The sequence below is a fragment of the Myxocyprinus asiaticus genome, chromosome 50, assembly GCF_019703515.2.
Source record: "Myxocyprinus asiaticus isolate MX2 ecotype Aquarium Trade chromosome 50, UBuf_Myxa_2, whole genome shotgun sequence".
In the NCBI taxonomy this organism is placed as follows: Eukaryota; Metazoa; Chordata; class Actinopteri; order Cypriniformes; family Catostomidae; genus Myxocyprinus; species Myxocyprinus asiaticus.
The window spans coordinates 17341937-17369332 of NC_059393.1; the positions used below are offsets into that span (position 1 = coordinate 17341937).

General features: G+C 39.4%; 1 protein-coding gene across 1 annotated transcript; it reads right to left on the reverse strand.

Annotated features, from left to right (window-relative positions):
- Positions 1 to 52: 52 nt before the first annotated feature.
- Positions 53 to 26820, reverse strand: LOC127438975 (uncharacterized protein KIAA1614-like). The gene is made up of 10 exons (XM_051694936.1): positions 26491 to 26820; positions 22790 to 23800; positions 18062 to 18131; positions 12837 to 12977; positions 9788 to 11049; positions 7905 to 8043; positions 6714 to 6966; positions 5363 to 5484; positions 2771 to 2943; positions 53 to 2306 (listed from the first exon to the last, which is right to left on the reverse strand). The coding sequence occupies exons 2-10, from the start codon at positions 23763 to 23765 to the stop codon at positions 2113 to 2115; spliced, it is 3330 nt and encodes a 1109-aa protein (XP_051550896.1). The 5' UTR covers positions 23766 to 23800; positions 26491 to 26820; the 3' UTR covers positions 53 to 2112.
- Positions 26821 to 27396: the final 576 nt, after the last annotated feature.

Sequence of the window (27396 nt, forward strand, 5' to 3'; positions counted from 1 at the left end):
GTATGATTTATTAAAAAATGTTAATTATAAAAAGAATTCAGGGAAGTAGAAATAAAATGTCATTAATAAAAAAATAAATTAAAAAAAATAAAAAATCAATAATGTTGTGTCCTTAATATTTTTACTATGTAGAAACCATTTTCTAAAAGCAATCAGGCAGTGCTATATGCGGAATATTTTCAAGGTGATTGCGATGGCTGCACGTTGTGCCTAAGGTCACATCCACACGAACCCGTTTTAAACGTTTAAAACGTTTTTATTTGTTTCCTAATGTCTTCATTTTCCAAAGTATGCAGTTATGGCAAGGGCGTAGATTTGGCTTGAACACTGGGGGGGTTGCAGCGTGAAGCATTTACATGTTTCCATTGATCATGGTATAAATATTGGAGGGGGTTGTACTTGCTTGTTTTGATTATTATTATTGAGGGGGTTACCGGAAAACACCGTTCCAGTGTGGATAAGAGGCATAAAAAAAGCAAAATCGATACAAATTAGTGTGGACATGGCATAACAATGCCCTCAGTCCTGACTGTATTCATAACAAAGAATATTGCTCAATTGTAAAACAAACAACATACAAGGTTATTTCATATTTAAATGTAGATCTTCCAGCACACAAATTTTAGAATGAAAAAAGCAAAGCTATCCCACAAAAGCCAGTTTATAGGAGCACATAAATAAATGTAACAAAATACATTAGGTTGGTAGCTTTTCGTGTTGCATGTACCGTAATACTGATATCCTTAAGGACAGCACACCAATGGTGTTGGATTGCACTGCAGAGGCATTACAATATGCTGGCTCATGGAGAGATATTGAATCAATTTGCTAAAGAGCATTTGGAGTTCAAGATCAATGCGATTACAGCTTGAGTGTTGAGCTCTATGCTGGTGAGCATTTTAAAGAGAATATTTAAACCATTTTGCATTGAGCACAATATAGTTCTGTGTATTTGTCAGCAGCATGGAGAAGACATTTTGCAGTCTGAATGCAAAAGCAACTGTGGCTCTGAATGAAATGGAAAAAAAAATGTTATGAAATGTTATAGACCATTAATCTTTCGTTGGTCTTTTTGGCATACACCTTTAAGCCTAGATGCATTGACATTGTCCTTTACAATAATACTTCAGTTCTTCATAATCTTTTCATAGTTAATGTACCTTTAGTACTTGAAGTACGCTTGGCCTTCATTCATTTAATTGTACCACAGCAATATAATATTGAAATAAAATAATATAAATTCAATAGAAGCATTCTGGTTGTAAAAAATGTGGGTCTTTTTGAGGTACCATAGAAAACTCACTGTATATTTGCCATAATAACGTAAGCTTAAAGGTTGAATTCACTTTTATTGCAAGTGCCTAATTGTAACCGCAATTTTTTTTTTTTTTTTTTTTTTTTATAAACGAGGGACGAGTCAATAATTTTTTGTAGTAATCAACATTATGCCACAAATGCTGTTGATTGAGCTTAACTTGCATTATTGAGCTTAATGCATTATTGCACAGTGCTGTAAAGCAGTGGTTCTCAACCAGGGGGTCGGGACCCACTAGGGGACCTCAGCACACTTCCAGGGGGGCCTCAAGATCTCGTACAATTATTTAAAATATAATAGATTATTATAATTTTTTATATAATTATTATAATTCAACTTACTGAAAATGCTAAAAATGTAATACTCCCTTCAACAGCTTGCTTTTTATGAAGAATATACAGTTCTAGACATTTCTGGATTCACAAGTTTTAAGGAAATATCTTATAATAGATATATCTTATAATATAAATATCTGATAGCCTAAATGGGGGGCCTTCGAATATTTTCTCCGACAATGGGGGGGCCTTGGAGTCAAAAAGGTTGAGAACCACTGCTGTAAAGGAACAGCGTAAAGGAACGTCACTTTGCTTTCCATCATTGCTTAAAAGTGCACAAACTTTTGTTTTGTTCTGACCATCTAAGCTCAAAAGAGCAGCAAAACATAACATTGACTTCAGCTGTGATAGTCTTGACAGTAATCAATCAGATATCAACTAGATATCACCCAAACAGATCATTCTAAGTCAGTACAAACTCAGTAGAACAGGTCGCTCTCGCAAAGTTTGCGCTCTTCATAATTAGCGCTGGAGCTGTTGGTGCCGGAGCACACGGATAGAAGCGGTGCTGTTTTGAGTCATTAAACGGGTCACCAGGTCCATACTGAGTCCTGCAACCTTTTCGCCGTTCACCTCCAGAATCTCATCCCCAACTCCAAGTAAACCCGTGTAGAGCTTTTCAGTATTGCTGTCGCCCATTTCTTCAACGTACACCCCTGTAGACATTGAGCATTTATTAGAGAAGTAAAAAATGCAGTAACTACACATTTAGTCAAAACTGAGCTATGACCAGAATCAGATCTCTTAAGCCTAATCTATACAATGGAAAAAGATTAACTTTTTTCTCATGAACGAACCAAAGCACTCTAGTCAAACAAAGCCTTCGTTTATACTAAGTTTGTTGAGGAAAATACATAAAGAATGTCGCGTCCAAACCCCACCTACAATACATTTTAACCAATCATCAACGCTCTTCACCTAGCAGGAATCTCCTAGGTGAAGAATATCAGGGTTGTACGTGAATGCAAGAAATATCATATGAATAAAAGGTTGGTCAATTACTAAAATCAGTTGATGTCAGCAACCCTTGTAGCATTATATGCCAATGTTGTTTAAATCCCTGAGATATAGGGTTATGTAGGAGTCCCCATTTTTGGACTCATTCCATTTGGCCTCTTACCTGAGTCTGGTCTGCCTTTGCCTCGTGAGATGAGGAAGCCGAAGGGGCCGTTGGGAGGTCTGGAGAGCTCCAGCAAGATGGTCCCATCAGGGAAGGCCTGAGCTACACGTCCCACCGGGCGGACTGCACTTGGCCGGCCCACATCCTCTACACTCAAGGCACGCTGGAGACTCCTAAACACACATGCAGACAGATTTAGCTGCTTCTTAAAACTTTATGGACATTTCTATCTATCTATCTATCTTTCTATCTTTCTTTCTTATCTATCTACCTTATCATCTATCTATCTATCTTTCTTTATCTATCTTTCTTATATCTATCTAATCATCTATCTATCTATCTATCTTATATCTAATCATCCATCTATCTATCTATCTTTCTTATATCTATCTATCTATCATCATTATTAATTTTATTACAAAAATATTGCACAACAAAGATATTCTAGTATTTCAGCTGTGAAAGTTTAATAAATAGGATCCAAACAATAGTTTTTTTTAAACAATGGCAATGCTCAGATGTATTAATGTGTCTGCTCCTTGTGTATCAGCTTGTCTTTCTATCTTTCTTTCTCTCTTTCTGTCTCACTCTCTAAGATCCGAAAGCAGCCAATTATAGAATCTCTCTGTAACATCTCTCTGCTGTCTTACTGGTTCTTGAGGAAGATGATGTAAGCTGTAGTCTGGGGCTGGGATTTCCTCTCTGGCTATCTCTCCTTCTCTCTTAAACACACACACACACACACACACACACACACACACACACGTTGGTCTGGCTATCCTTATGAGGACTCCATAGACATAATCAATTTTATACTGTACAAACTATAGTTTCTATCCCCTAAACCTAACCCTCACAAAAAACATTTTGCATTTTTACATTTTCAAAAAAACATTATTTAGAATTTTTTTTTTTTTTTTTTAAGAAATTTGAATTATGGGAACACTAGAAATGTCCTCATAAACCACATTTATAGCGTAATACCCTTGTAATTACCAGTTTGTAACCTAAAAAAATGTCCTCGTAAACCACCCAAACCCGCCCACACACACACACACATTAAAACAATTATTGACTTGACACTATGTGCTCTGAGGTGCTATCAAGTCGCGATTGCAGTGACAAACACACTATCTGGCACTGTGAACAACCCAAACACACATACTCTTAAGGGCAGCATCTGCTAATATGCGCTAGAGACTGAATTTAGCAGCAGCTTGTAGACTGGTGATCATTCCTCGCATTCCATTTCTTTCTTTGGCAAACCCACACATCTCTATTTTTATCCTCCTCCGCCTACATCTCTCCCTCTTTTTCTCTCTATTTATCGCTGCTGCTGACCCAATCAATGGAAAATACTTATCCCTTTGCACAACACGACAGCTGTCTGGACATTGCAGGAACACATTGCATGCTCCATAGAACGAATTGCCTTCATTCACCGCTCGAAGGTAACAAGGGGGTAAATAGACAAATTTATTATGATCAAGTGATGTTATGTTCAGAAGTATTAAATAATATTGACAATTACTATGGCAGTATCAGTTTAGGGATGGTATCACATTGTAAAACTATATTTGTTTTTTGCACATGATATTTGATTACCATATTCATATATAATGATATATACATTGTACTCCAACTTACAGTATGTCAAATAAAACCACAGTTTTACCATCATGATAGTGGCCCTTTTTTGAAAGTTAACCATATGTAAGACATTGCATATAATATAATACAATATGGCTGCTTTTTTATTTTGTAGTATGAATCAGAAATTTCAAGATAAGCGTTTGTTTTTGTTTGGGTTATTCTATAATAATACATTATTAGTTTGCATTTTGTATTTAACCCTTGTGCGTCAAGTTACTCAGAGGTCCTTAGAGGACAAAAATGTCAGTCAAAAAACTGCCATAATAATATTATATATTAATATTATTTTCCACTTTCATTGAGTTAATTTTTTTAACCAACATCAATCATGATCATAACTACCAAATATTCATTCATTTCAGGATTTTAACCCTTTAAACAGTTTATTTACATAATGCCACTGTTGTTTTTACACACACACACATTTCTCAATACACACATACAAAACACACTCTGACATCCATACCAACACACCCACACAATTTTAGCTGCGTCATTTATTCAATTGGCCTGCAGTGCTCTATAATACAGCAAACAGAAAATAGGAAAAAAGCATGTATTTGCTCCATAGGCTAACATGAGAAAAATGGCGCCATCTGGTGTAAAATATAAAAAAAAAGCCAGGACTCTGGTATGAAAGTATAATATCATAGAATTCATGATTCTATGCTTTAATGGCACTGTGATCAAATATTGCAGTTTTAATGGATTTCAATGGGGACATTTTTGTCCTTAAGGTCCTGAGTGTAACTATTTTGTGTACACAGTGTATTATAGATGTATTATAGGAACTGAGGTTGAAATATCAATATTCCCCCCAAAATAAACACCTTTGGCAAAATTTATGATGTTGGCATTAACACAGCCAAAATGCTTGAAAATACAAAAATGAAAAAGACAAAAACGTCCCGAAGGTCGCACAAGGGTTAAAAGTGATACCTGGACAGTACAGGGCTACAGGGCAGATCTCCTTGTGTATATGCAGATGAACGGTCTTTCTTCCTGGGAATTTGAAGGTTTTGAGCCGACGATGATCTCCTCAGTTGGAGAAATGGAGAACCCTAGCGGTGAGAAATGATGTTGTCAGAGCCGCTTTTATTATTTATAACTTCTACTGACTAGCCACATTAGCCTACACATAAGGCCTACAGCACACTGAAACCAAACAAATAAATGTACAAATAAAATCATACGAAGATAGATTTAGTACATCATAATTGTATCCCTTTAAAATGTTGATCTACAAAATAAAACATGAATAAAATAAATAAAAGCCTAATAATGAATATAGTCACCATTCAAATATTTTGTAATGCTGCGGTTCCCAGAATGTGATGTGCACGAAAATATGGCGGAAAGGGTGGGAAATGTACCAAGGTAAAAATGTATGCTACCTGATGTCGTGCAATGTTTTATTGACATATAAAATAATTTACATTGCGAGCATTACTGACAGTATCAGCTGTTCAAATACCAAATTATTGTATCTCACATATAAATATGTCTGATGTCAAATAACGGCACCATTTTCATAAGTGGCGTGAACCAGAGATTTTTTATAGTATCGATATAACAACCTTCGCGGTTCTATCATTGGAGAGAGCGTAACGGCTGTAACGGTCAACTAGCATTTTATGCCAGTTTGTTGATGCTACACAAATGAATGGAGAGACCCGTAAACTGATACCTTCCGGTCGTAAAATCGTCCGTGACTTCTCTTATAAAACAGCAATTTTATCATAGTAAACTCCACACATAGTTCACTCCAAAAGGATTGTTTAATGTAAAATATATTGAAGATTAGCGGAAAGGCGGTTAATCCATTAAATTATGAGTTGTTTCCTCACAAAAGCGGTGTGAAGCATCTACTCCATAGACATCCATTCAAAAAGAACGGCCTATTGTCCATGCTAACCTTGTAGGCATCCACATCAGAAGGGCTTTGGCACGAATTGCCATAGACAGTGTGATGAGGAATTAAGGTAAGCAACAATACTCAATCTAATAATTAAAAAAGGGAATGTCTAAATATTTTTCGCATTCACAATGTTTAAAATGTGATTCTAGTTTGTTAAATATGGCTAGATAGTCTGAAAGTTCGGCAACAAATGTTCAAATGTAACCCCTTAATATAGTAAGTCTGAGAAAGTTATTGTAAAATGTGTTTTTGGTGTCTGTATCTACTCGCATCAACTGATCTAAAAAGCTTTAATAAGAAACAAATTCATATCGTTAAAAATGTATTGAAGTTTTTAAGAGACTTCAAGTAGTTAGTATAGTAGATGCTAACCAGTTGTAGGGTCTGCAGTGAGGGAGCTTTCTTCAGCTGGTGGTGGTGTTTGTTTGTGGGGCTTGGGGATGTTGAGGGTGAGGGTGAGATTGGGCTTGGGTTTGAGTTGGGTTTAGGGTGCGGGCTGAGCTGGTCCATGCTGCTGGATCGTCCCTTCCCCAGCAGACCCGTACTGTTCAGTCCCATGGCGGAGAAGAACCGCCGTAAGGAGAGTTTGGGTCGTCCTTCTCGCTGCTCTGCGTCTGTCCCCAATCTGAAAAACAGGACAGTAAGCTCTTAGTAAGTCACAATAAGGTTATTTCATTATACGTTTTGCCATTTAGAGAGACAGATTGACTACACTTTTTGTTGACATACTGCAATGAAAGTAATACTCAATGGTTTGAATAAGGGAAACAAATCACATCGACCCAAGGGCGTAGATTTGGCTTGAACTTTGGGGGGAGGTTTGCAACGTGAAGCATTTACATGCTTCCATTGATCATGGTATAAACATTGTGGGGCTGTAGTTGCTTGTTTTGATTATTGGGGGGGTTACCTCCCCCACATCCCCCCTGGAATCTACGCCCCTGCATCGACCACAAAACGGTTTTCCGTTCAGCAAACAACACTTTTGATAATGTGATATGAATATAAATATCTTTTCATACAATAATTTTAATAAAGAGGATACTCTGTTTACAACACAATATTCACTAGTGCCTTCTTTGTAAATGAGAATTCAATGCATAATCTGGCATCAAAATATGTTGTATATTTTTTGTGGTCAATTTCGTTTGAATTAAAGAAGCAAATCACTTTCTCTACATGTTTTTCTCTTTTTGTCCCTTTTAGCTGGAATGAATAAACTGCATTTAAGTAATTCATTTTAATGTTTGTATAATTGTGGTTCTTAACCACTAGAGTGCAGCAAGGTAATAGACAAGCATGGCACAAGAAGGGAAGCCTGGCCCACATCTCTCCTGACCTACTTTGAGCCTGAAGTGCCAGAGCAATCCGTATGATTGTGGGGCCCGGAAATTAAATCGGGATTGGATAACTTTGCAAAGGATCTAGTTAGTTAAAGTCAAAACCTAAAAAGGGGATTATAGAGAGGGAGGTTGCACTTGCATAGGGTCGGTTTTACCAGTAGTGTCTGTGAAACAGAACATTCATCTGTTACACCCTCTCTTTCTTTCCCTCTGTACTCACTGTGGGCTGTTCTCCCTTTGATGGACTGGTCTGATTGGCCCTCTGATGTGTCCATCATTCAGACGAGTTTGGGTTGAATCAGCACTGCTGGATAATGCATCAGATCCCATCTGTCCTGTAGCCTGAAGCTGTTCCATATCTTAGTAGAAACAGAAAACGTAGCTGTACATACCAAGGGATGATGGATGAAATGAAATGGGTTACTTTTCATAATGTACAACAAATCCACATTAACAATGGGTTTTAATTGAGTATAATTATGTGTAAATTACAGTAATTACAGGAAATAGAAATCACTATAGTGAATTAAAATGTTGTTGTTATGTTAAGCTGTATATTTCATCGGCTAGAAATTGCTCTTTGTGAGTGCAATCCCTACAAAATTATTTTTACAAAAATATCCAGTAATCACAAATGCCTGGAAAAGACATGGAAATTCAAAATATGTGGGAACCCTGAAAATAACATTGTGAAGCATATAACTGAAACATACATGTCAAAGTGGCCACACATAAGGTGGAAAAATTGCTGAAGGGGTCGGTGAGTGAGAGAGACAGGAAGAGAATAGTTGCTGATCACACTATTGACTAGCACACTGTGGGATTACTCCACTAGGACAGTATAGATCTGCTGATCTGGAAAATCCCACTGCGGCAGGAACGCATTGAAGAGAGGCTCACATGTACACATTCAAAGGTGACACCTTGCTGACTGAAGCAGGGCACATAGGTCTACCAGGAATTTCATCCTGTTTCTGGTTAAAGCTAATTAATTTATAGATTACATTGTGCGAACATGTATTTGAAATCTAACATTCACTAGGGTAAACATTAGTTTCATCCTTTGCGGCATCAAGATCAAATATGTATTAAAAGATATGAGACATCTGTTACTTGTGATGCATTAGAAACTGTTGAGTAGTGATTTTGTGCTGTTGTTTATCATCCTATAGCCAGAAACATACTTTACATAAATGCGAGCACTTTGCCAACACATTGCCAACACTTTGTCTGGTTGAACATGCTTAACGTGCAGTCTTGCCTTTCTGTGGCGTTAACAAACTCAGTACCAAAGGGGGCGATAGAGTTACTTTCAAAAGTCTGTGACATTAAACTGAATGTGTTTTTATTCATGTAAGTTGCTATAACTTATTGACTTTAACATACTTTCTCAGCAATATTCTTTTTAAACTCTTTCTCTGCCATGACAGTAGCTAGCTTGGAAGAGAAAACTCACTGTAGAAGCAGACAGTTTACATTAATGTCTTCTATAGCACCTCTTGTGGCAATGTTGAGACTGCAACACGTAAGTTATTGAATTTGTGGTGTGTTATGAATTGAGGTCTAATACATTTTGGAACGCAACAATGCACAAAATTGAGCTAGCGTAGTTAGAAGCACCAGTTCATGTACTTGTGTAGTGTATGTTTCGGCCTTAACAACAAAAAAGCAAACAAAGGGAAAGTGGTGATGTCTTGAAAAACGGATTTGTGTCAGAGTGGTTTAATTTCAGGACTATTATCCTGAAGGCTCCTGGTTTAGGTCCTACAAGGGGTGATGCACGAGTTATTAGTGTGACCTTGAGCGAGGCATTTTACCCTAGTCATGTCTATACAGTAAATTTTGTTCAGAGTAAGTATCATGAAATTTGCATTAGCTGCTGTCGAGGTTAATGTTCGGGTTCCTGTAGGATTCCAAGTAAACCAAGTGTATAAATATTGCGTGTGAATATCTTAAGGCCTTTAGGAGAACAAGTGTTACCATCTAGACACGACCCTAAACCACTTGTTGTTCCAGGAGAATTGTCACTTTGGCTAAAAATGTCTTCTAAATGACAATAATAATACATTTTTAAATGCTATTAGACCATTAAAATGAACAAACCTGCTGTTTGAGACCTTTCTTCTCCCTGAAAGGGTAAGTTTCGATCACAATTAACTGGGCTCATTCTAGATAAGGGCCCAAGGGGACCAGGAGTCGCCAACACAGATCTGTCCTCCCAGCTACCCAACCCAGCAGAAGGATGTTCATGCGAACAACTCTCCACAGTGCCCACTGCCTCTGAGGAGTGCAGATGCACCACATGGTACTCTGGTGAGGACATGAGTGTGACTGTCCGCTGACCACTTGAACGGTTCTTGGAGCTGGATTTCAGAGCTGATTTTTTAGGCTGTAGAGGTGGAGTCGTCAGCTGGGGAAGGTGGGAACTGGGGGGCTCTCCTTTTGGAGGCAAGGGAGGAGCCACAGAGCCTTTGCTGCAGGATGAAGGGCTACATGTGTCCGTTATCCTCATTGGTCCAGGTGGATCTGTGGCATAGGGGTTGAGTGGCAGTGTTGCTATTCCGTTTGACAGACACATCTGAGTTCCATTAGGTGTGAATTTGTTGCAGTTTGGAGGTGTTGGAGCTATGACACCATTGACGTACAAGGGTTCCTGCTTGTTTTGTAGTTTCCTCACCTTATTTTTCAGCTTCTGGAATGTTCCTCTTGTGCTCAAGTTATCTGCACTGATCTCAGGGCTGCAATGTGTTCCATCGCTCTGGACAATTACAGAACTCGCTGTCCCAGTGTAAGTCTCCTTAACCTGTTCGATGCGGACAAGGCGATTGGGAAGTGTGGGAGCCACCCAGCAAGGTATTTTCTTACCTTCGACTTCACCATTTGCTTGCGGTAAAGACAGAGAGTTCAAGATCAGACTAGGCCCGTGGCCCTCATTAAAAAAGGGCCCGCAAAAATCACACTGTCTACTTGCCGCCTCTGGTACCGGACCTTTGTAATGGCCATTGCCATTCGCTAAGCTCCTTTTGGCTTTTGCCTTCCAGAATATCGAATCACTTGAGCCATGTCCCATCTCTGTATGTCCATTGATGTACGAGGACAAGGTGGGTTTGGACACCAACAGGCCTTGTGCTCTTTCTCCAGCTCTGCAACGCTGACGTAGTCGTTCCAGGTAGCGCACTTCAGCATCTTTCTCCGATTCGTCTTCGAATCGCACACGCGTAGGGGACTGACCGTGTCTATGCCGGGTTCCACCTGCAGAGTCGCCACTAGAAGAGTCACTGAGGTTTCCCGAGACCACCGCCACGCCTTCCTTCCCTGCAAGAGGAGCCTGGTGTAAGGGTACACCAACCCAGGAGAGCAACTCCCTGTACACACACATACAAACACATGAAATTAATTGCATTCTTGTGCATTTGGATACAAAGAATATGCAGAAAAAGACACTTCTCCTCTGTACGTGGCCTCAGCATTCCTGTCCTGCTTTTTTACTCATTTAAAGAAGGTTGTCCTCAGTACCCAAGGCATTTCAATATCATCAGCTCTATGTTATGACAAAAATTTTGCACCACATAAAAAGCAAATGCAAACACAAAACTAGCCCCTTTTTACATTCTGTCTTTGCTAAAACTATGGAATAGTAATCTACAGGTAGCCTACATGCAGATGAAAATATTGTTGTGCAGTGGGAATTGTTATGCCCATTAAACTTTGAGCACTGTTTTGTGAAACCTTAGGGACTTTATAGAGCAGTGAGTGTGTGTTAAACAACCAATCCCACAAGACACAGCTAAATGTTAAGTTTACCCTGAGCAAGATGACAGCAGTTTACCCAGCATCACTGAGCTGTTTTCCCCAAAAAGGAAAAGCAGAGAGGGAATTATGGAGAGGGGAAAGTAACAGCTGGCAGACATGACAGGTGTAGTGGAGCAAAAACACAAAGCAGTTTCATCAGAGCTCCAATTTAAATCAGGAGCCGGAGAGAGAGTTTAGAAATGAGAATTTTAATCTCTCTGTTGCCTATTGAAATTTTTTTTTTTTTTATCCAAACCAAAATGTGAATGAGCAAATGTAATTTTATTTATTTATAATAATAATATTTTTTTTAATTTGCTTTGTTTATCCTTTCGTTTGGTTTATTGTTTTGTTTTTTTTACTTTACATTTTTTTTAATTGAATTGCTTTATGAAAAGTTAATCAAATATGCTAATTTGTGGCTAAATAAAACTAATAGCATCCACACAAACCCATGAATATTATTCTTCTCTCTACGTGTCTTGTTTCTTTGTGACATCTGAAATTGCCATAATCTGTTCTGGATGCTGTCATGCAACGCACACCGCTTGTCGTCATACCAAACAATGAAACTCGACTGTCTTTTTGTGAAAGTGCTGAGGTAGAGAACAGAGCGCTGGATGGGGAAGTGGGATTTTGAGGCACCAGCCATGTGTACACGTGTTATATAAGACAACTTGAATTATACAACATGGCAGGCAGAAGTGGAGCCAAGAAGAACAGCTTGGAAATACAGAGGACACCCTTTTAAAATTTTAAATTCAGACTAATATTATCTTTCTGATTACAGATGTAGCTGTCACTGCTGTTTCACTGTTACCATCGAATGGACATCTTAGTGTTATTGTGAAATAGAAACAAAGATCCTTCACCTTAATGGGATAGTTCACCCAAAAACGAAAATGCTGTCATAATTTGTGCATTGCCTCTGTGCTTCTTGAAGCATCCGCTTCATAAAACTACACAGAAGATACAACCTTATAAAGAATTTTTATAATGCAGTGTTTTGTCCACAACACTGCTTGTGTAAAAGAAAGAAGCACCTGTTGCTTCTAAAAAGGGGACTAAAAATTCACTGAACACTTCCCCCCTCCCCTTTATCAGCTGCCCCTCTCCACCCTTAGCAAAAGACAATTCAGTCCAGCACCACATAATACAGTCCAAGATTTACATTCCCCTCACAAACCCACACCCAAACTTCCAAGTGTGAGCAAGCAAGGGTTTCCTTGTTTTGATGTGAAGAGAGCCACATGTAGACGCCCTCCCTTCCCATGATGCATACGCATCTAAATCTCAACCCCCCACCTCAAACCCCAACAAACCAACAAGGAGTAAAGAGAAATAGACAACGGAAACTTACGGGTTGTCCCTCTGGACGGGTAGGATGGTGTGGTCGGCTTTGAGAGGGTTGGACCGGGCCTTCATACGCGCTCTCTCCAGCAGTCGTTTGGCCTGCTCATGGCGAGGGCTTAGCGGAAGGTCATTGCCCAACACAAAGGCCCTGTGGGATGTCCGAAGAGAGAGACAGACAGAAAGATACATGTCAGCTCCTGTGCAAAGTGGGTGGGGGGGGGGATTAAGTGGAGCAGGCCGTCACCGCTAATTAGGCTGACGGAGGTTGAGTGTGTGTGTGTGTGTGTGTTTGGTTTTTCCCTGACTGTGATGCGCTAAACAGGCCTATGACTATGTTTATATGATCAAACATGTTTGAATATCACTCATGAATATCATAATTTTTTCCCCATTTAAAAAGTTTTGCTCCTAAAGAAATGAATTGTACATTTTAAACATATGTATATGTGGTGGTAGGAGTGTGGTTGAGCGCCGGCTTGTGAATGGAGAGTGAGATCAGGAGATGAGAACGGTAAGGATCATCACCTGGCAATGATTGTTTCTAACAACTGTTTGTCATTGCAATGAGAGTTGGAGATGGATTTAAGAGCAAGCCAGACACCAATGAGGGAGAGAGAGAGCTACGAACACACCAAAATTTCAAGGAAATTTTGAACTTTTGAAAATTGAAAATTTGAAAATTTTCAAGAAAAATTTCAAGGAAATTTTGGTGTGTGCATTTCAAGGAAATTTCAAGGCTGTTCGTTATAATCCGATGGCGGGTCACTTAGAGCAGTAAAAGACACTGAACTGTCTAATGGCCCATTTCTTTTGGCCGGGCATTTGCAGGGATGTTCGGAGCTGGTGTGCGGCATGCCGTGAATGTCAGTTGGTGAATCTGCCAGCTACACCAAGAGCACCTTTGCACCCACTTCCTTTGATCAAGGTCCCCTTCGAAAGAATTGGTATGGACCTCATCAGGCCATTAGAGCGGATGGCACGTGGACATCACTTTGTGTTGGTTCTGGTGGACTATGCAATGCAATATCCGGAAACAGTGCATCTACGCAACATTTCAACATGTAGTGTTGTGGAGGCACTCTTCAGTATCATCTCCTGAGTGGGGATTCCGTAAGAAATCCTCACTGATCAAGGCACTACTTTTATGTCACCTACACTACGCGAGCTGTATGAATTATTGTGTTTTAAATCGATTCGGACAAGCGTGTACCACCCGCAAACGGACGGCTTGGTTGAACGGTTTAATCAAACCCTGAAAAACATGGTTTGTAGGTTTGTACACGAAGATGCCCGGAATTGGGATAAGTGACTTGAACCCCTGTTATTTGCAGTTCGAGAGGTCCCGCAAGCCACCACAGGGCTCTCCCCATTTGAATTATTGTATGGGCATAAGCCTCGTGGTGTCTTAGATGTCGTGAGGGAAAACTGGGAGGAGGGACCTTCAACCAGTAAAAACGAAATTCAATATGTTCTTGACCTGAGAGCAAAACTCCACACACTGGGGCAACTATCACAGGAGAATTTGCTACAGGTTCAAGAACGTCAGTCCCGGCTGTATAACAGGGGAGCTCAGCTATGGGAATTTACACAGGGAGATAAAGTCCTTGTATCAAGCTGTGGTCACACGGTGAGTTGGGGAAGTCGAATATGAGGTTAAACAAATGGATAGGGACGGAGCACGGCAAATTTACCACCTCAACCTCTTAAAACAGTGGAGGGAGGTAGTCCCCATGGCTTTGGTGACAGTGGTACCAGAGAGGGAGGAGCTCAGGCCTGAGGTGAACTTAAAAGCCAGTCGCGGCACCCAGAGACCACCTCTCACTGTCACAAGTCACGGACGTGGCCCGGTTGCAAAGAGAATTCTTGGACGTGTTCTCGTCCCTTCACAGTCGTACGGACCTCATAAAACACCATATCGAAACAACCCCAGAGGTAGTGGTACGCAGTCATCCCTACAAAGTACCCGAGCTAAAAAAAAGAATTAAAGGCCATGTTTGATATGGGGGTAATAGAAGAATCCCACAGTGACTGGGCCAGCCCGGTGGTGCTGGTTCCGAAGAGCGACGGCTAGATCCGGTTCTGTGTGGATTATAGAAAGGCCATTGCGGTGTCTAAATTTGACGTGTATCAAATTTCGATTGGTTGGGGGCCTCACTTTTATTCGACACTGGATTTAATGAAGGGTTATTGGCAGATCCCCTTAACACCAATGTCCCGTGAGAAAACAGCCTTCTCCACACCGTTTGGCTTACACTAATTCGTGACCCTTCCGTTCGATTTGTTTGGGGCCCCGGCTACGTTTCAGCACCTTATGGACGGAGTCCTCAGACCACACTCCACATACGCCTATCTGGATGACATCATTATATACAGTAATGATTGGCAGCGGCACATGCATCATCTGAGGGTGGTTCTGAGGTCGCTGCGAAGGGCGGGACTCACGGCAAACCACTCAGCATCATCCAGAAGCTTTTGCGAGAGGTGAGGTACAGCACCGTTGTGTCTGGGCATCAAGTTGGTGGTCCTCACCCTTCAGTACTATCTCCTGGGACGGGCTTCACCCTCTGTTCGGACCACGCCCCGCTCCAGTGGCTCCATTGCATGAAGGATACCAATGCACGGATCACCCATTGATACTGGCTCTTCAGCCTTTTAAGTACAATGTGGTCTACAGGCCGGGGGCACAGATCGCTGTTGCAGACTTCCTCTCCAGAAATTGGGGGGTAGGGGTGGTGGGGGGGGGGGAGTACTGGGCAGGCCGGATGGCTCCCTGGCCTGAGTCGAGCGGTAAGGGTATGTGGTGGTAGGGGCGTGGTTGAGCGCCAGCTTGTAAATGGAGAGCGAGATCAGGAGATGAGAAGGGTAAGGATCATCACCTGGCAATGATTGTCTCTAACAGCTGTTTGTCATTGCAGTGAGAGCTGGAAACAGATTTAAGAGCGAGCCAGACACCAGTGAGGGAGAGAGAGAGCTACGCACACACCCCAAGGCTGTGCTGTTCCCATGAACATTTGAGATTGCGCTGAAAAACAAGTTGTTGTTTTTTTTGTGATAATAAATACATTTTGTATTGGATTTCGCCGACTCCTGCTTCCTCGCACCCCATCATGAACTCGTTACAGTATAAAATCATGACCACTCACATGAGTTGAGGACTCTAGTCATATCAATAACCTTATAAAAGCTGTTTTATTCTACATGGAGAGGGTCCGCACGTGGGGGCTGCCATTTTAGAATCACATGACCTGCTGAATACTATTTGCTTAATCTCTGTAACCGCCCTGTTACTGGACACTTTCACTCTTGGATTAAATTAATCATGGCTGATTGTGACTAGTGCATTTCTAAAATGGCATCTGTAACTGAAAACTATTGATTTTGAATGATGCTGCATCCTCACCACTAGGTATCACTGTAAGTCCAAGATGACAAACAATAAATAGCAATTTTTTAATCTAATATAGAAATATGGCCATACTAAGACCGTAACCTCATATTTTGGCTTTGCTATATGCAACACATAATTTTAATGAATTAAAAACATCTGAATACTGTTCGCAAGACTCTATACTGTCATTTAAGGGTTAAACTTCTGGTGCATCGCGTCACGTGACACAACAGCATAACGTTGATATACAGGAAGCGCTGCTACTGGCGCAGCACCAATTCACAAGTGCCACTGGTAAGAAACCTCTAAGTTTTTTTATTAAAACCTGTTTGGTTGTAAAGAGTAGCGTCTTTAGTTTAGTTTGATATGCGACTTTAAAAAATCTGTTCATTTTTCATACGTCAGCGTGCTGATAAACAGGATGTCCACATATGTTTAAATTAGAACCGGGTTCCCTCAAAAGTTGAAAAAACATTAGTTATTTTGAATATTTTTCAACTATAACACATCTCTGTAGGTCAATTCACTTCATTTTAATATACATTTTGTTATTGTTTTATTTGTTATCACTGTACAATATGGTTCCATTCATTAACATTAATAAAAGCATTCCTATATACTGTATTTACTATGCATTTTCACATTAAGAATAAATGTATTCATGCAAAAGCTGAAAAATGTTGCTTTCAGAGGCTTTATATGGAGTTTGGATGAAAACAAGGTGCATTTCTAATTGTTCTGAGACCAGTGCAGACAGACAGCACACTGGAGGTTAAGTCATTCACTAAACAGGGAGCAAGGGTGCATCATAGCTTTCTATGCAGCTAAGTGCATTCACTCCTAAAATCTGACCAAAAGTTCAGTTTCAGGCTGCAGATGATGTTTGAACCACTCAACATGTTTGGCAGACATGGGACAATGATAAATCATTACACAGATTCAGAATTTTATAATGTATAATTTTATCTTAACCATTACTTTTAAACAGAATTATTTAATCAGCTTTATAGAAAATCAGCTGTCTAATGTCTATAACGTCTCAAAAACATGAATAACCAACACTCCTGGACACATAATAAACTATTTGATGAAACAAATCTGACTTTCTATAGCTTGGTATTACTTAAAATTTCACAACTTAGTCCAAGCTGTCCACATATGTGAACATCAATTTTTATGAAAACTATTTGCTCTAGAAAAATATATATTTTTTATTTTTTATTTTTTGCTCGTTAATTAGGTCCTATTAATTAAAAATCAAAAAGGGAAATGGAAAATGCACACAGCAGTCATGCGGGGGTCTCAGGAGGTTAAACAGTATGATTTCATAAAGTTTATGAAATCATTCAAGCAATCATAAGAGTCATTCTCAGAAAACTCAGTGCCATTTGTGTCTCATAATGTGTCCCCCCTTACTACTTATATAATTAACAGGAAACTTTATTATTTGATAGATTTAACACTGTTTAGTGTGTAATGCAAAAGGAATGTTAAAATTAAACAATTTGGTTAGCTATTTCCTTTGGTGAAGTTCAATTTGACGGAGAGGCAGGAAAAGTCAATGATATGATCTTGGTCCTCTGCTTGTGAAAAAAAAATCAGCAGCTTTTTTCTCCAGAGCTCACATTCCCTCTTGTACTGTATGCTGCTTGCACTGCATTGTGCATTTAGACATGTGGTGATGCTGTTTTTTAAGAGAAATGAGAGCGCACTACTTTTGAAAGTCACAGAAATCTTGCAGAATAAAAGAGTAAAGCACTGATACCCAATTAGCACTCTGAGAAGCTAAATAAACATAGAATGTGTATAACAGTAATGTGAGAGCATCAATCTGTGCTGCCCACCTTTGGCTTGGTTCACTACCTTGGAGGGATATCCCAGAATCCCAATCACTGTCATTCAGGCCACAGATACCTGTGGTAAGAGAAAACAGGAAAGAGTACATAAACAGAACAGTTAATTCTACATGTTACATATGGAATGTTTCAACAAAATCAGAGTGTGTATTTTCACCTGATGCAAAATAGACACTCGTGAACAGAAGTTGCATTTGCCGGAGGAGGTAGCAATAGCAACAGCTGGCTGTTCGAGCATGTTCCTATCAGTATCGGACTGCACTTAGACAAAACACTAGTATTGTCATTTTTATTTATTGTCACTCTATTATTGATTTACTTATCAGAAATATATTGCAAAAAAACTATAAAATAGTTTTGTTAAAAGTAGTCTTTAAGATAGTGGATGTTTCGTTAACCACTCTAGGGGCGATAACAGACAATTTGGGTTGTGTCCCGAAAGTAACTTATAGAAACATTTTTTTTATTTTTTTTTTTTATTTGACCCCTGAAAGTCATTGTATAGCTAATTTGTACACTGCATATGATGAATCATTCTTTAAGATGTCCTTGATAACACAATTCAAAAAACGAATGTCATTCTCCTCAAATACCAGCAAAGATGTTTGAATCCAGGTTACAAAGTGACCATTAAATTAATAAAATAACTACAATGTTGTCGAAAAATAAGATGGCAGTACAATTAATTTCCCTATGCCCTCCAGTATACCACAATTCCCCTATTGTGCAGCTTCTATTTTAAATCGAGAGAACTGTGTTAGCCCTACAGCAAAAAGCCAGTTGTTTATCTCACTTGTCATTACAAGGTCATGTTTCTGTCAACATCTGGTGCTGCGAAAGTGAAAGTGAAAAAAGAAAGAGAACAAACACACCACAATGCATCTGTTTTCTCTCTCCTTACCTTCTTATTTCTTTATCTCTCTACCTCTTTATCCGAGTTCTTTTTAATTTGTGTAATTCTCATTCTTATCCTTCTGTCCTCTCATATCTGGATTATCCAGCTCTTGTGTCTATATGAACTCTGCTTCATTATGGAGGTCATGCACGTCCAGTGCATGTAATCCTGATGAGTAACATGGAAACGTGTTAAAGGAGACAGTGTCATCTCATCAGGCATGTGTTAATGGCATTTAACACCTGTTTGATAACCTCAGATTAATGTTGCTATATATTGTACCTTGCGTTACATTAGATAAAGCAGCTTACATCTGAGCCTCCGGAAACAAGATAGCTGTTCTGATTTAAGTACTGTCCGAATCGAAATGGATTTCACAGTGATTTTGCCAAGTAAGACAGGTTCCTGGATCAACATATTTTGATGGGCCTTGGAACAACATAGTTGTGTCTAGGAAACATAGCCCTAACCTTATCCTTAACCTGCCAACCCTTACCCTCACCATGAACTACCCATAAAAGTACAGGAAAGGATAAGTTGATAAAAATGGTTTACAAGCCCCTAACTCCAGCCCAAAGCCTAACCCTAAACCTGTCCCTTTGTCCACACTGAAAACTGATTGGTTGAAAGCAATGTTGTTGTTCCTGACATTTAATTGTAGAAAACTTTCCCTGTCTTAGGTCAGTTAGGATCACTACTTTTTTTTAAGAATGTGAAATGTCAGAATAATAGTAGAGAGAATGATTTATTTCAGCTTTTATTTCTTTCATCACATTCCCAATGGGTCAGAATTTTACATACACTTTGTTAGTATTTGGTAGCATTGCCTTTAAATTGTTTAACCTTTTGGGTAGCCTTCCACAAACTTCTCACAATAAGTTGCTGGAATTTTGGCCCATTCCTCCAGAGTCAGTTTTGTAGGCCTCCTTGCTCGCACACGCTTTTTCAGTTCTACCCAAAAATTTTCTGTCGAATTGAGGTCAGGGCTTTGTGATGGCCACTCCAATATCTTGACTTTGTTGTCCTTAAGCCATTTTGCCACAAATTTGGAGGTATGCTTGGGGTCATTGTCCATTTGGAAGACCCATTTGCAGCTGAGCTTTAACTTCCTGGCTGATGTCTTGAGATGTTGCTTCAATATATCCACATAATTTTCCTTCCTCATGATGCCATCTATTTTGTGTAGTGTACCAGTCCCTCCTGCATCAAAGCACCCCCACAACATGATGCTGCCACCCCCATGCTTCAACTGTTGGGATGGTGTTCTTCGGCTTGAAAGACTCACCCTTTTTCCTCTAAAAATAACTATGGTCATTATGGCTAAACAGTTCAGTTTTTGTTTCATCAGACCAGAGGACATTTCTCCAAAAAGCAAGATTTTTGGAGCAGTGGCTTCTTCTTTGCTGAGCAGCCTTTCAGGTTATGTCAATATAGGACTAGTTTTACTGTGGATATAGATACTTGTCTACCTGTTTCCTCCAGCATTTTCACAAGGTCCTTTGCTGTTGTTCTGGGATTGATTTGCACTTTTTGCACCAAACTACATTCATCTCTAGGAGACAGAATGCATCTCCTTCCTGAGCGGTAGGATGGCTGTGTGGTCCCATGGTGTTTATACTTGCGTACTATTGTTTGTACAGATGAACGTGGTACTTTCAGGCATTTGGAAATTGCTCCCAAGGATGAACCAGATTTGTGGAGGTCCACAATTTGTTTTCTGAGGTCTTGGCTGATTTCTTTTGATTTTTCCATGATGTCAAGCAAAGAGGCACAGAGTTTGAAGGTAGGCCTTAAAATACATCCACAGGTACACCTCAAATTGACTCCAATTAGCCAATTAGCCTATCAGAAGCTAATTGGCTAATTGCCTAAATGCTTGACATAATTTTCTGGAATTTTCCAGAAAAATAAAGGCACATTTAACTTAGTGTATGTATACTTCTGACCCACTGAAATTGTGATGTAGTCAGTTAAAAGTGTAACAATCGGTCTGTAAATAATTGTTGGAAAAATTACTTGTGTCATGCACAAAGTAGATGTCCTAAACGACTTGCCAAAACTATAGTTTGCTAATATGAAATGTTAAAAAATTAGTTTTAATGACTTCAACCTAAGTGTATGTAAACTTCTGACTTCAACTGTAGGTCACTGCACTTTCAAAAACACATCTTACCCCAGCGAAAAGTTTAAATTCAGTTCCTGCATTTGCAGTTTGGAGATTTCACCAGCAGGTGGTAATAAAATTTATGTCCAAACTCTTAAAATATAGTGAAAAATAAAATTAAATCCCCTCACTATTGAAGCCGTTTTATAAAACAAACATTTATGAGATTTGTTTTAAAGCATCTAAAGGTCATGGTTTATTTGTCAGTTATATTATTATGTTTATATTTACAATTGTATTTATGATATAATTTGTATTGATATTTTTCCACCTGTTGTCGCAGAGTGATTTTTAAGTCGCTGCAAAAGGGGCCGGAGGAAGATGTTGGAGAGGGAAAAATGTTTGAATTTGGTATGATTTTTTTGACCACTTCATTATTTTGATTATATTTTCCTTTAGTTTGAAATGTAATTTGAATTTTTGAAATATTTTTTGGTTTAATTTGTTAATAATACTTACATTCTCTATAATTTAATGAAGCGTATGTCCAAATTCTGACAAGAATAACATTTTCCATTTGTATAAAAGGAGCGTGTCATTCATTATGCAGTTAATGCACAAAACAATGTAATTTTCAATTCTTCTAATTCATAGCATACAGTACAGTCCATTTACACTACCAACATCTTATGAATGTATGTCTTTGTTTATATCGCTGGTGCTTGAGGCAATAGACTATATAATAGGATGCAGATGGTGGAATAACCGGAGAAGAACCTCTGAATTAAATTGCACTTGACCCAGCCTATATGCACATTGTGCACACGATTTCACCAAGCCCACTTGCACCTAGACTTGTGCATGCTTTCACGAAAATACCAAAACTTCATGGCCATGCCCATGGACTTTGCGCTTAGTGCCAGCGCTCTTAAAATAGGGCCCTAGGTCTTAAATCTTAAGGCCTAAATATACACTATGTAAGTACGTGAACGCAGACGCATCTTGCTACGTAAGCTCGATTTCACGCATCGCTGAGTTGTGAAATGTGTCAGAGCGCAATTCATAACCTGATGCAAGTACATGCTGTATTCTCAGCATTGCCGCAAGGTTCGCTACTGCGGATTTTCTTTTTTTAATCAACAACTGTCACGGCAGAGCAGCAATTTGAGGAGAGTCTTGCAGAACAAATTAGATTATACAAAAAATTTTCTGTCATCTTTTCAAAAAATACAAAAGCACACACTCCTCAACTGTCGACATGTTGACTCCACAACATCCAGATTCGTGGTGCCTAAAAAACTATTTCGCCCCCTTGTGGTCCGAGGTTTGTAACCACCATAGCAACGCAAGAGTGCACGTTATGTATGTACAACAGGACCACTGCGTTTACATACTTGCGTGAAGTATGTTTGGGCCCTTAGGGGCTGTTCAGACCAAATTAGTTATAGTGCTAAAAAAGCTAAATGCAGCACAATGCATAGAACAAAATGCAGGTGTCGCATTTTTAAAAGTTGAAGTTCTTTTTAACTTGACACAGCATCTAAAAAAAACCTGGGGCTCTAGCACAAGATGCTGAAAAAAAACAGCGAGACACAGCACAACACTAGCACATGTTTACATAGGAAAACAACTGAAAAAAGAACAGACAGATGCAAAATATGCTTGCTGTAAACAGCCTCTTCTACAGCCTCAAAATCACAGCTACCGATCTCTTTACCTCTTCCTCCAAAGTGTGTTGGGTTATCTAGCATCTGCTCTGAGTTCGGCACCTGACCACCCTCTGCGTTTTTGTTCTGGGCTTTTTGCAGCATCTGTTTGAGAAGGCTGCGGTTCATCTCTACCCTCTCAGCCAAAGACAGTGAGCTACCATTGCTGCACACGCTCTCCAAGCTGTCGGCCCGCCAGAGTCCGCTTTGCAGCATGGCTGGTCCTACCTCAATTTGATTGTACCTGCATAGGTGGCTCTCTAGGCTGTCAGACCTTTGCAGTTCCCTTTGAAACTTGTGGCCTATTTTGGAGCCAATGGACCAAGGTAAGATTCCTCCAACTGGTCTGTCTTTCACCACGGAAACTTCCCCATTTGAAAGCGGCATCTCTGGCCTAATGGATTTACAGAAGCACTTAGGTGGCATCCATGGTTTATCGGATGGGAAAGCCTTATCTTGAGTACTACAGACATCACTCGAGAGGTTTTCCAAGCTTGCTTCTTCTCCAAGGCCACAGGGAATTGCCAGCATGGCTGCAGAATAGATGGGATCATAATCTACAAGATCTCCTCTCTCTACAAAGTCTACCTGAGTCTTGGGTTCTCCTAAGAGGAACATCAGAGATTTGCAAGGTTCTGTATCCTCATCACTGCTGCTGGAGCCCCAAGCGTCAGTGAGAGTGTATCCCAACATGAAGGTCCCTGGAACCTTCCTCTTGTCCTGACTCTTGTTTCCAGGTTCTTTCAAAACAACTTTGTGTTTGGAGAGAGCCTTGACCTTGGACTGGAGTGCTGATACTGCAGAACCATGGGCTTGCTGATTAGGAGGCAATGAGGTGGAAGAAGGGGAGCCAAGTTCTGGGCTGGTGCTGGAAGGACAGCCATCTTCTGGCAGCTGGAGTTCCAATCTCTCCCCGTGGTGGGCATCAGTGTTTTTGAAGGCAACAGGCAGGGGTTCAGCATCCTCAGATACGACTACTCCCTCCATTGTCAAATCAGAGAGTCATTGGAGCATTATGGTGTCTGAGGAGGAAATGAAGGAAACAAGAAACAGTGTTTTCATGTTTAAAGTGAACATGTTATTTATTAAAATAAAAGTCCTTTATTAAATAAAGGCCCTTTACCAGTTCCTTAAATCATTACCTCAAATACATTTAGTCCTAAACTAAATTTTTCATTGAGTTTATGTAATATATTATAAAACTATAACAGTCAAATAGGTCTCTGCTCCTGTCTGGACCTCAATGGAGTTTGTGGAAAAATAAAGGCTAAAAGACTGAATAAAAAGTGAATTGTCTCTAATCACCACAGTCTTTATCTGTAACAATGCTTTACTGCAATACTGTATTGTATTTAGTTAATTACAGTCTTTGCTTCTAGCCAAACTACTCAAATATGTATGAAGTCTTAAATCTAATCGAAATCTGAAAGAAACTGTCTCGCAGTACAAAGAATTTAGTGCAAGCATTTGCATTTTTGACTGGGAATTTTTATTTTTTATTTTTTTAGGGGAAAACTGAATAATTGTGTGCCAACAGGCCTTAATTCATCAATATCAGTTACTGCATGATATGTTGGGCATTTAAACTTTCTCCTTGAGGCTCCATTAGCGGTCACAAAGGATTTAATTGCCCTCAGACCAGTGGAAAGTTTGGCCAGCAGCCCACATACTTCAACCAACTGTAGTTTTGTTAAATCATTTCTGTTGACAAAAAGAATTTCTTGCCTTTCAGTCTTTCCAGATAGCATTGGCCAGGGCTTGTTTAAAGGTTGACCACAGCAACTAAAATATGTCTTTAAAGTCACAAACAGCTAAAAAAAAAAATTATGCCATCATAGCCTTGAAATGTGAAACAGCTTGAGATTAGTTGTTTTTCCAAGCCTGAGGGAGAATAAAAATGTATATTTTGGCATATCACATAAAAAGTTTTTGTGTGATCCACTCTGCTAACACTACTGGAGCAGAACAAATAGTTTTGCTGTGACCAGTAACCGATTCCTCACACAAACCTGTTCTATAATGCAGGGCTTGTTGACACATTATTCTCATTTCGGTGTCTGGCTTAACAGAACTGAACTGCTTTTAAAACCTATTACCTTCATCAAACACAATACACTGTCATCAAACTAACCCTAAACTGCCTTTGACAGCTTTAAATTAATAAACTGAAGGCGTTCAGTGTTTGAAACATGCACTTGGCATCTGACAGTAATTATTTGTGACCACTGGAACATAAAATGAAAAAGCAAACACTGAAAGGCAAGTTTCCTCTGAGGTAGGTTCACAAATGAGTGAGTTTTCTGGGAGAATAATTTGATTTAATTGGACTCTTAATTAAGACTCCCTACCAGTACTGTGGTCGTCTTTTTCTTCCAAGTGTCTCCCAAAACTTAAAGCTCAGATACATGTCAGAGGAAGTTATTCCAACATAGTCTTATGACAACTTGTAAAACTTTGTACGAGATGGCGAAGATATTGTACAAAAAGTTACGCCTTTTATTCCCATAGAGATCAACCAACAGGATTTCAAATCGATATAATACAGGCATCAAATTTTAGCTAGCCTCCTATCCAACACTTTATTTAAAGATAGGAAATTCTATATTTATTTAGCCTATGCAATAAAAATGACTGATGTCGATAACCTACTTCCCTCATCTTGTTCCAAATCCCGATGGTTTTCTTTCTGCCGGTGTACACAAGTTATTTACCTATTAAAATCATTGTTAGGGTTAGGGATGTTTGAGTATGTGTTAGACTTAATGGTTAGGTTTAGGTTTGGATTAGGGGTTAAAATTAGGAAAAATTGTAATAACATAATTCGCAAGTTCATTCATTTTTTTTCTATGGGAGTAAAAGTAGTGTGTTTTTGTACGAGCCAACTTGTACGATTCCTTACCATTTCGCATCTTGTACTATTATTATGACTTTTCATGAGATCGGGCTGGTTAAACTGTCTTAATACACATAAACAAGGTAAGAATAAAGAGGAGAGAGACTCTTCTATTCCAAAAATCATCTCATTTTCAAAAGTACAGAGAGAAGGGAAATGAACAGTTCTGGAAAACAAAACTAAATAAAAAGACAAAAATAGAGTCTCAAGGTACAGAATGGCTCCCAATCCATATCATTAAAAATACAAATACTTAATTACAGTGCCTCTCATATAAGGAAAGTATTTTTATCTGCTGATGACTGGAGAAATTCAAGGACATGAGACTATATCAAAGGAATGGATGAGTAAACATTATACTGTATATGATACAACCTCTACTGTCTGCCTTAAGTCCAAGTTAACTATCGGCATATTACACAACAAGACCTAAAATCAAAACTCTTTTAACCAGGTTTCTGTTAAAAAGGCTTTTGACGCATTGAGTTTGATCACATTGGCTTCTATTTATAAGCCTGCTGGTGTTGACCCACAATGCACATGGGGGTCACTGTGTCAGACCAGGAATGAAAACAATCATCTTTGCTGGGAATGGGGGCTTGCATGGGACCACTTCTCTCATCTGACATTTATTTAACACTAGGGTTAACAGAAGCATGGGCACACACCATTCCACCCAAATGCACTGACTCAGACACAGGTGGCCTTGAAAGCTAGACAAACAACTTTAATTTTACGACTACACATGATTAAATGCCTAAGAATAAGAGAACACAATTAGGGGTACAAAAACAAATGGATCTTATTCAAGCATCTTACCTTATGTTCCGAGGTCTGACTCCCATAACAGCCATATGTACCCTTTAAAAACTAATTTTAAGTAAAATAAAATCATATTTAGTTACAAGGAGGCCACCAGTCAAATGCCATCTTGTTCTAGTTTCTGCTTTGCTTTCAGTTCTGATCTTCTCAACTCTTCCCTCATTTCTCTCTCTTTCTCTCTCTCTCTTGCGCCAGCTGTTTTAGGGCAGCACAAGTGTGCCGAAAAAGTCTGCTCGGTACACTCCCACTTCTTAAGGACACAAATTTAACCTCTAAACAGTTGACTCCTTGTCTCCAGGTACTGACAATCATTTACTACCCACCACTCCAAACACTTTTCTCGTGTTACATGCTAAGGGACCAACTGTAAAACTGGACTACATGTCTAAAGATCCCTGGGTTACTATGGAGACAGCCATGACCACCTTAGAGGAAGACTGACCTGTAAAAAGTTTCTATTGGTGGAGCTACAACAGTAGCTCCACCCCTTGTAGGAGGAGTGTAATCCTATCCTTGAATTTGGGAGGAAAGAAGGTTCTGAAATGCTGTGGAGAGGAAGTTTGCAAATCTCCAGGCACATATTCCAGCTGCCAAGGAATTTCCTTTGTTGATTGTGAATGTGGGCCGCCTGATCTACAACCCTCTTTATATTCACTAACCCAGACATCTCTGTGACTTTTACATTAAGGGAATACCATCTAAAACCAATCTTAATATGGCATCTGGTTTGATTTTTCAAATCGTATACCCATTAGAAGTCACTCCATACTTGATTATTTTTCTTGCAGTAAATCTGAGACCAGTTTGAAGCAAAGCCATATGTAATAGAGAGCATTGGGCTGGGTCTTGAACTCACACATTGTTAGGTCCAAGGACGCATAAACTGCAAATTAATAGACTTGT